Source organism: Pinus tabuliformis, chromosome 6 (genome assembly GCF_031772625.1).
Source record: "Pinus tabuliformis cultivar Carrire ecotype Pingquan chromosome 6, CPIR1, whole genome shotgun sequence".
Taxonomy (NCBI): domain Eukaryota; kingdom Viridiplantae; phylum Streptophyta; class Pinopsida; order Pinales; family Pinaceae; genus Pinus; species Pinus tabuliformis.
In genome coordinates, this window is record NC_142292.1 from 1,724,660,889 (window position 1) to 1,724,670,643 (window position 9,755).

The 9,755-nt window shown below is 31.8% G+C and overlaps 1 protein-coding gene across 2 annotated transcripts; it reads left to right on the forward strand.

Moving 5' to 3' along the window:
• Positions 1-7,554: 7,554 nt before the first annotated feature.
• Positions 7,555-9,337, forward strand: LOC149265700 (uncharacterized). 2 transcript variants are annotated; one of them, XM_089393738.1, is made up of 3 exons: positions 7,555-7,668; positions 7,974-8,559; positions 8,806-9,337. In XM_089393738.1, exons 2-3 carry the CDS (start codon positions 8,145-8,147, stop codon positions 9,066-9,068), a joined length of 678 nt encoding a protein of 225 aa, XP_089249864.1. In that variant the 5' UTR covers positions 7,555-7,668; positions 7,974-8,144; the 3' UTR covers positions 9,069-9,337. The 2 variants fall into 2 exon arrangements, with proteins under 2 accessions (XP_089249864.1, XP_089249871.1); XM_089393745.1 differs by lacking the exon at positions 7,555-7,668 and having other exon boundaries at positions 7,693-8,559.
• The last annotated feature ends 418 nt before the right edge of the window (positions 9,338-9,755 follow it).

The following is a 9,755-nucleotide window of genomic DNA, read 5'->3' on the forward strand; positions in this document are numbered from 1 at the left end:
CACTTTAAACATATAATTCCTAAAATTAAAAGGGACAATCCTTGATTTTTTTAAACTCTCGAAGGACTTCCCGCTAGTTTGAAAGGCTTGAAACTAACCTCATGAGGGAAAGGATATTTATAGAAAAATTCTAAACACTTAGAAATGTTCACTACCCTCTAAAGACATCTAAAACACTACCATCTGGTAAGTAACTTAAATCAATAGTGATAAAGAGATGGAAATTATCCAAGTACATAAATTATCTCATGTGAATGAACTTCTCCTCACTACTTAAGGACTACAATTTCACATTTCAAAGACTTACAAATAAGGAAACCAATATCTTAGATTATCTCTAAAGAAACAAAGTCCTTTTAAACATAGAATAAATTTCAAGTCTTTCTACTCAAAACAATGATACATTCTCAATTGTTTTATCCCACCACTAGATTGGAAAGAGCAAGTCACGTGATTGGATACATTAGGATATACAAATCTCTAACCATCATATCAATTCAAATTCACAATACTACTCACAAAAAACATTTAACTCAAGAAAGTACTTATGTATACAAAATCCATTCATGAGGAATGATAACCACAACCCAACATAATGAAACATTGCTCCAACTATTCATCACAAGCATAATTAAACATTATTCCAACTCTTCATTATAAGCATAATAAAGAATCCATCACAAAAGTTTCAACTCATCATCTTAAGCTTTCATCACAAGCATAATTAAACATTATTCCAACTCTTCATTATAAGGATAATAAAGAATCCATCACAAAAGTTTCAACTCATCATCTTAAGCTTTCATCACAAGCATAATTAAACATTATTCCAACTCTTCATTATAAGCATAATAAAGAATCCATCGCAAAAGTTTCAACTCATCATCTTAAGCTTACACAATAGTCAAGCCTAGTTACAAATTATGAAATTCTAAATAGAAATTCATTTCATTAGCAAGAGAATAAATACATGTGAGTTACTTAAATTCGATGGAAAGTAAAGAAGGGAGAGCCATTCTCCACCCAAGCATAGGCACAACTACATTGTAGGTTTCTTGTAATTGGACACACCCAAGATAGATTTGATTCCTATAGGAAAAGTTTCAATAAGAGTTTCAAAATATTATAAAAATAGTAGAGGACATGAAAGCCACTTTCCTTCATATAAGCAATTTAGGGTTTGGCTATTAAATTTTTGAGCCAAGGCCTATTAACACAACAAAGTATGGCAATCATGGGATTGCATAACACAAAATGGATCCCTTCATTGGGCTAGAGAAGCCTCAATTCTTCTTCTTTACTAAGTTCCTTGTGTGCCTTAATCAAACAAACTATTTAAAATTTCCTTGATGCCCCTTTTCTTAGGTTGAAGGTTTCTTCACTTATTCTTGTCCAATTGAATTAAGGTTAAACTTCCATATACAATGGCTATGACTAACAAGGTTTTTTTCTCCTCTTCTATTTAAAGTCACTAACTAGCTCCCTTGTGTGATTATATTATATTCTCAAGGATTTTATAGTGCACTTTCACTCATTCTTAAGTCTTCTCAACTTATCTATATTCTCCCAATTGTTTACTCTCTTCTTTTGTCTCTCCTAGTTTTGTCTACTATTATTTTCACTTTTTTCTTCTTTCTGTATCATTACCCCCACAAGTGCTACCTCGTAAGATAATTTAGATCTATCCTTGAGATTTGTGTCCAAACCTAAGTCTCTCAAATTGTACATAGCCCATACTCTAGTTTAGCTCAATACCACCTCCCCAATAATTCTCATAGTTTCTCAAAGTTTGGGTGGTTTAGTTGCCACATCAAAGGTCTAGTCGCTTATCTTAGGTAGATAGGAAACATCCCAAATCCCCCTTGTATTTTTAGGTCTTAGTCAAGCTTCATTCCCAAGCATCAAGATCTATATTGGATGCCCTTTTTTCTAGTTTTAGCAATATATATACATAAAAATACTATTTACATCAATGGGAATTTGGAAAAATATCCATATTGATAATCTAACATTATTAGTCTTAATTAAATCTTACAAACCTAGCAACTAAAAAAATACAATTTTTCTTTTGTAAACTTAAAAAATTAAATAAAAAATATATATATAATCATTTTCTATCTCACAAACAAAAAATCTCATACACCACTTTAATATATGACTTAATCCCAAACTTAAAATTACATTATTATTATTATTATTATTATAATAATATTAATAATTTTCAAAAATTTCTCATACACAATTTATATCATCCATCATATTTTATTACTAGTTAAGATATCAATTGAATGATATTAAAGATAAATAAAGATAAATATCATCCATCATGTTTTATTACTATTTAAGATATAAATTGAATGATATTAAAGATAAATAAAGATAATATGTAATATGTTAAGCATGAGCTTAAATTTAGATACTACTCAAGGTAAGATTCAAAGACTACTCAAAGTATTATTATAATTGACAATATTTTTTTATAAAAGATTAGTAAACTAAACTTAATTAGTGGATGGTAGGTTGTCTCATTTCATAACCACACCACATACTATTGAGAGTCCATTCATTTGAAACTCAACCATGAATTTATTAATTCATTATATTTTTATTTAAATCAAAATTTTATATGCATGTTATATATATATATATATATATATATATATATATATATATATATATACACGTGAGTCATAATAAAATTGTAATTGATAAGCTGACATGCATGTAATTTAACGTAATATTTTTACCATTTAGTAACACGGAGAATCCATGGCTACTTGTACTAGACCCATAGTCATTTTTTTATCGGAAGTTTGTTCCAAGATACATGTAATTCAATTTTTTCTTACTTACTTTTATAATATTCTAAAAACAATAGGTTTCTTATTTGACTATCACATACTTGCCAGATGGACAACTTGACGTGATATACTTGCCACATGGACCGGAAAGACCAGCTAACCTAATCAACTTGACATGATGTGGGATTGATACATGATGGATTTAGAGTCTAATCGCTTTGAATTTTAAATGCTTAGCCTACATGCTTAAAACAATTGGGAGACAGGGGTCAATGCTATTATGCATTCAAGTCCACTTCCCCTTCCCTCAATGTAATGTTGTTCTGCATTAGAGGCTAGCTTAGTCATAGGACTAGAAGGCAAAGATTATTGCACTTTGCTTCTTAAGGTTAACCTAGAAAGAAGAGTTTATGTTTGATGCAGTAAATCTCAGCAATAAGTCATGGCAAACTCAAAACATTAGATTATATTAATTATTCTGAGTTAGTTTGTTCTTTTGGTATTTTAGTTTAAATGTGAGAACAGCTAGTTATGCATTAGTTTTTTTTGGTAAAATTAATCATGCATCCTTAATCAATTTAATTGATTCAATTAAAAAAAAGAAATCATAGTAGAGAGGTACGGTTCTAATATGTTATTGTATGGTTTCCTCTTAATCAATTTAATTGAGTCAATTAAAAAAAAGAAATCATAGTAGAGAGCTACGGCTCTAATATGTTATTGTATGGTTTCCTCCCCTCCTTTGTATTCAAATTAGTATGGTATGATCATGTGGTTTCTTTCCTCGATCCTTTACTTAGTACAGAGCCAAAGAAACCAAATGTGCTAGAGCCCAAAGAGCTGTTAGCCATTCTTCAAATTACCGCTCAGAGCCATTAGCCACCGCCAAGTAGTTTAAACCATGCCCTTACTTTTGCAAAAAAAAACCCAGCTGGTTCAGTTAAAGAGTATACTCCACGGATCAGACATCGCTGGTTGACTCGAAGGGCTAAGGAATCGAGCCACCATTCATAGAAATTTGTGCAAAGTCACCACAACCATCGCTAGAGGAGCTGCTTCTCGTTGTTTGCAAAGGTGCCATACTAAGGGAGTAGCCGTAAATAGCAGCCACCAAAGAGTTGAAAGGTTATTTTTTTGAAAAGATAATCAAGTTATTAAATTCATGGTTGTGTCACGAAACTATTTTCGGAAGTTTAAAGCTTTTACACTTGATGGTATTTCCATTTTTACTTTTATAAGTGGATTTAAGTGATTTTGATTATGGGATAAAAAAATAAAATGGTGGAAAGAGAAGTTAAGAGAATATTTATCGATGCAGAAATAAAATTTCATACTTAAATTTTTTAATTTTTATTAATATGGATTTATTAATGATTTTTATTTTTTATATTATGGATTTGATTAATGATTTTTATCTTATATTATCTTTTATTTACACAAGATTAAAGGAATTTATTTATAGATATTAAGTGGAGAAATAAATTTACATAGTTAAAATTTTTAATTTTTATTAATATGGATTTATTAATGATTTTTATTTTTATATTATGGATATGATTAATGATTTTTATCTTATATTATCTTTTATTTACAGAAGATCAAAGGAATTTATTTATAGACATTAAGTGGAGAAATAAATTTACATAGTTAAAATTTTTAATTTTTATTAATATGGATTTATTAATGATTTTTATTTTTTATATTATGGATATGATTAATGATTTTTATCTTATATTATATTTTATTTACAGAAGATCAAAGGAATTTATTTATAGACATTAAGAGGAGGGATGATGCAACAATACTGTTTCTCATTCAAAAAGGTTTGGATGATAGCATTATTTTGAAGATTGTATTAACAACAAGTCCAAAGAAACTTGGGAGATTTTGGAAATGATATCCAGTGTATGGGGGAGCAAGGAGATTTTGGAAATGATATACAGTGAAAGGGGGAGCAATAGTGATCCACACCAAATTGAGCTAAAGATCATTACAATTAATGGAACATCTATGGTAAGAGAGAGTTTTTGAATGTGTAAAAGTGTCTACAAAAACAAAAAAATATATACAAATATGGAGACTTCAATTGTGGGAACAATACTATTGAAGATATTGCACAAGGAAAAAGTGTTTTTGTACAAGATCATTGCATGAATATGGTAAAAAGATGAAGATGAGTGTCCAGATATACATGTCAAGGATGAAATTGAAATTGAAATTGACTTTGCAATACTAGCAACATGTGAGAAGAACCTAGTAATGAATGTTGAATTTGATTATGAAGTTGAATTAGTTTTTCTTGATGATTGGATTGCAAAGCCTAACTATGATAAAGATGAAGGTGGTTATGGAAGAGTTATCAAACTAGAATAGAAAATGAAGGAAACACTAAGGGTTGTTGAAGCTATTGCAACAACAGAAGAGGTGAAAGAAATCAAAGATATTATTTTCAATCTTACAAGGGTTGATATCAAATTTCAATTAGCAACACTTGAGGTATAAGCACATGGAAAATAAGAAACATATCATAGATGATAAGGAGGATAAGGAAAAATTGAAGAAGAACACAGTAAAGGTGAAGCTAAAAAACAAGAGAGAGTACATTGAATATAAATTTTGGAGCAAAAGGAAGAAAAAACTTGTACTACATAGAGTTGAGGACAACCATCATCAACATGTAGATATACAACAACTTTTTGAATTGATCTCAAATATTGTATGTGTGGTAGAGACATAGAACACATGCACTAGTGGTTGTATTTAAAGGAAAGTGTTGAAATATGTTAATTACTTCCAATTACTCCCAAATGGAATCTAAGGTGGACAAGGACAAGGAGAAATATGGGGAAGTTAAATATGTAGAAGAGAGGTTCCCCTCCCTGCAAATAATTGAGCATAAGCAAGAAGGAATTTTATCCATTTATCTCACCACTAGCTATGAGGTCATGTGGCAACTAGATCCTCCATAAATTCTATGTTAGAATAGGTAAGCATCAATGTCTTATCTCATTCAATAGTAGAGATATTTTTCATATCAAGCAACTTAGAAAGAGGAACGAGGAAAAGAATTGCTATGGGAAATTTTACACTCATACTAATTGAAAATCCTATGGTCCCTAATCTATTACCATTAGTGTTTGTTATTCATTAATGATTTTCCTATGTAGTTGATCACTACAAGCCAACCTAAACAATACCCACTTGTAGTGCTAGGTCTATATCAATAACCAAATCTTTCCCTATCAAGTGGAAACCTTAAGAAGGGATTTTCTTGACAATTCATGTGTATGCTTTGATTAAAAGTCAATTTCTCATGAATGTGAAAGCTACCCTCTCTAGCATGTATCCATAACTTGTATCTTGTTTCTTAGACATTATTATGTGTAAGGTAACCAATAAAAATGCTAAGGGAAATTAACATAATGTCACACTACCTTCAAAGCCCCCTATAACAATTTGCACTAGAGATATCCATTTTACCAGCTAGAGAGATTGAACTAACTAGCCACATAAACCCAACTTTTCTTGCTGACTCTCCCTACTTGTAATAAAACTAACACACAATGTAAAAGAAAGAGCCTATTGGGAGTTTGAACAATAAACAACTCCCTTAAAATAGAATAGTTATTGTATGTCTTGCTTCCACACCATCCTAGAGGGAAATAGGGCATCAATGAGTCTAACTAGTATATGTACTAATTCCTCTTAAGGTATCCTTAACTACTCCATTTTCTTTTGCTTTTCCCTCAAAGGTAAGCCCAATGGCATATACAAGTAGGGAAAAACATTAAAAGAACTAATAATAAACAACTTGATTAAATACCTGAAAATAAATTTAGACAAAGTTTAGCATATTTAAAAATTCATTTCTTGATGTTTAAAACAAATCTTGTAAGACTTAGATAAATTACTCTCTCTAGAATTGCATGAGCTATTAGCAAAGCTCAATGAAACAATAAAAACACAATGGAATGAGCTATATCATATACAATTGTTATGGTGATGTTCTCTTTTACAATTTTTATGGTGAAGTTCCCTCTTACAATTATTATTGTGATGTTATACAAAGATAATAATCAAACAAGTTACAATAAAACAACCCCATAAAAAAGTTAACATGGAAATGATTAGCAATATGACTACATTTATCAACATTTAAAAAAACACTTTAACATATTTAGCAAATATTAAAAAAAATAAAATATATATATCAAATCTAGATCAAAATGGAAAATAACTTATTCACAATATCAATTGAATGCGTAACTTTACTAAAATCATACCCAATGAAATATATCCATCGAGAGAAGCCACACAAATTGGAAATATTTGTCTTTTGTTATATAAAACTTTAGATTAAGATGCCGGTGTCTACAAATAACAAAGACGGAACGCGCTTTCTTCAATATTTAATGTGAAGTGCAGAAATCGAAGCAGCTTCATTGGCATATCAACCCTTGGCACTAACCGACTGTTCAAGCTAACACCAACGATCATTTTCCTTCCCAAGTGAATGCAGTGGAAAAATGAGACAAGTCACAATTGTAGGTCACCCTCTGATAACAACATCTCTAAAAGTTAAGTTTCAGTTTCAGAGAGTAAATTTAATACATTAAAGATTGCAACAGGACGGGTCGACGGGTGACGGATCTACCGGCCACAAGTTAACCGCTAGTGCATTTGTCCAATTTCTCATCGCACAAGTTCAAATCCAAATTTCCAAGGCCAACCAACCAAGATTATGTGTCAATAAAGATGATGAAGAGTGGAGACCATGCCCGCCCAACACGTTGTGGCGTACAGAAACGAAATGAATGGCTCGGTTGACTTCGAAGCTAGGGTTTTCCCACCTTCCCCAACACTGCAGGTGAGTCGGGGTTTTCTTGAATTCTGTTTTGTTGTTTTGTTCTGCTTAGAGTTCATTGTCATTATTCATTATCAGTAATGGCGAGGACTATGTTGAGCTTATGTGCATAGTAGATTTTTGAAATATTTCAGAATTTGACCATCAGAAGAGCTTAATAAGCAGATTCTGGGATATTCCACTTAAAGATAGCCTTGTTCCATAGCAAAACCCACTTACATATTGACATGTATTCTTTCTGTCTTCTGGTATAGGTTTGAATTTGACTAACACTGGATATTCTGTATTCTTTTTCTCTTTTGTTATAGGTTTGAATTTCATATCAGATTAAATTGAACTATTCAATAATTCAGGAGGATTGTCTAGTGAATACTAGAGACCAAAGTGTTTTTCCGCATTAATTGGTAACAACACCGTCGAGGACTGTTCTAGACAAGACCCAGATCTAATCAACAATATTGAGACATTGTTGAAAAAGAATGGACATATTCGGTGAACCCTTGAACCGATGCCCTTTCCATCCATCGCAGGCAGTAGTAGGGATCTGCGCGTCATGTCTCAGGGAGCGGTTGGTAAGGTTGGCAAGGGTCAATTATGAACAACGCAGGGGGGAGATAGATTATAGGCCCGATTCCTCGTCCTCGGGTTACCTTCCTTTCAACAAAAAGAATTGTGACGACATTGAAGGGATTCGAGATAATGACCAGAGACCAAAAATCAAGACGCAGAATTATAAGGGCTCCGATGAAAGGAAAGGAAGGAAGGTTAACTTCTCTGGGTTGAGATCGTTCTTGGCATTTCTCAGGAAAAGAGACTGCAGAAACAATGTCTCTGTGTTGGGAAGACGAGAAAACGGATTACGGGGACGCCAGTATCGATCTGGGGACGTGGAAGGTAATGAATGAATTGATACTCTGGTGATACATTTAATCGTTGAAATTCAGAGTTAGGGTTAGGGTAAATTGGAAACTTTATTTAACAGTTAAAAATTTGGAGTTAGGGTTAGGGTAAATTGAAAACTTTATTTGACCGTTAGAAATTTAGAGTAGGGTAAATTGCAAACTTTATTTAACCGTTAGAAATTTAGAGTTAGAGTTAGGGTAAAGTGGAAACTGATATAATATGGGTGGACCTTTACAGATTTGGGTGTACCTTCTGTGATGAAAACTGGTTGCGCTCCTTCTACAAGACGCAGCGTTTCAGAGCGTAGACTGGCGGCCAGGTCTTATATCAAGGACCCTGCTCTGAGAAGATCTACGTCTTATTATGAAGAAAGGGACCATGAGGAAATGAGGGATACCATAGAATTTATCAGAATGAAATTGCCGGATGGCTCTGAAAACGATGAGGATAATTTAATTTGTGATGGTTTCCTTCGCAGTGTACAGAAGCCAAGGAGTTAAATGCAGAATCAGTTATTTGGAAATCAAGAATTCCATAGTGGGCCTTGTAATAAAAGATTTCTTGCCAGCAATAAGAGCTGGGAATCGATGATTGTGACTTGTGGGACAATGGTTCTGATCCCAATTTGGGAGGTGAAAATTGATTCAGCAATCTTAGACGTTCGGTTTGGTTCGTGGTTTTCTTCAGATATCTGAAAAGAATTTAATAGTCAGGCATCAGAAGACGAGCACGTTCTTGTTTATACAGCTGTGGCTGTCATTCTAGCTGGTGGAGGATAAAAAGAGAAGTTATATTTTTTTTTTATAAATATTTATCTAGATGGATTTGAATAGGCCACTTTTTCTTATGGATGGATTTGAATAGGTATTTTTTTTTCCTTATGGAGTGCCATAACAGTATACTTATTTAGAATCAATCTAAAACTTTTTGGACAAGAAAGATGGTCATGTTATACATATATTTTTTAAGAAAAATGTCTAATTTTTGCCTTTATAAATATAGAATATAGCAATCTTATATAGGTTTAAAGGTTAAAAGGTAAAATTTGTGATTAAATTTTAAATTGCTAGCATTTTATAAACTTATCTTATTAAAAAAATTTGATTTTTGAAATTAAAAAAAAAATGATTTTTTTTAATTTCAAATTAGTTGTTATTACTGTTTTGATTGGCTAAACTCAATCATTT

Bases quoted from the DNA above. Each gene is read 5' to 3' on its own strand.
- LOC149265700 (XM_089393738.1), top strand. From the start codon at position 8,145: ATGGACATATTCGGTGAACCCTTGAACCGATGCCCTTTCCATCCATCG. The intron at 8,560-8,805 runs GTAATGAATGAA...GGACCTTTACAG, and splicing joins TCGATCTGGGGACGTGGAAG to ATTTGGGTGTACCTTCTGTG.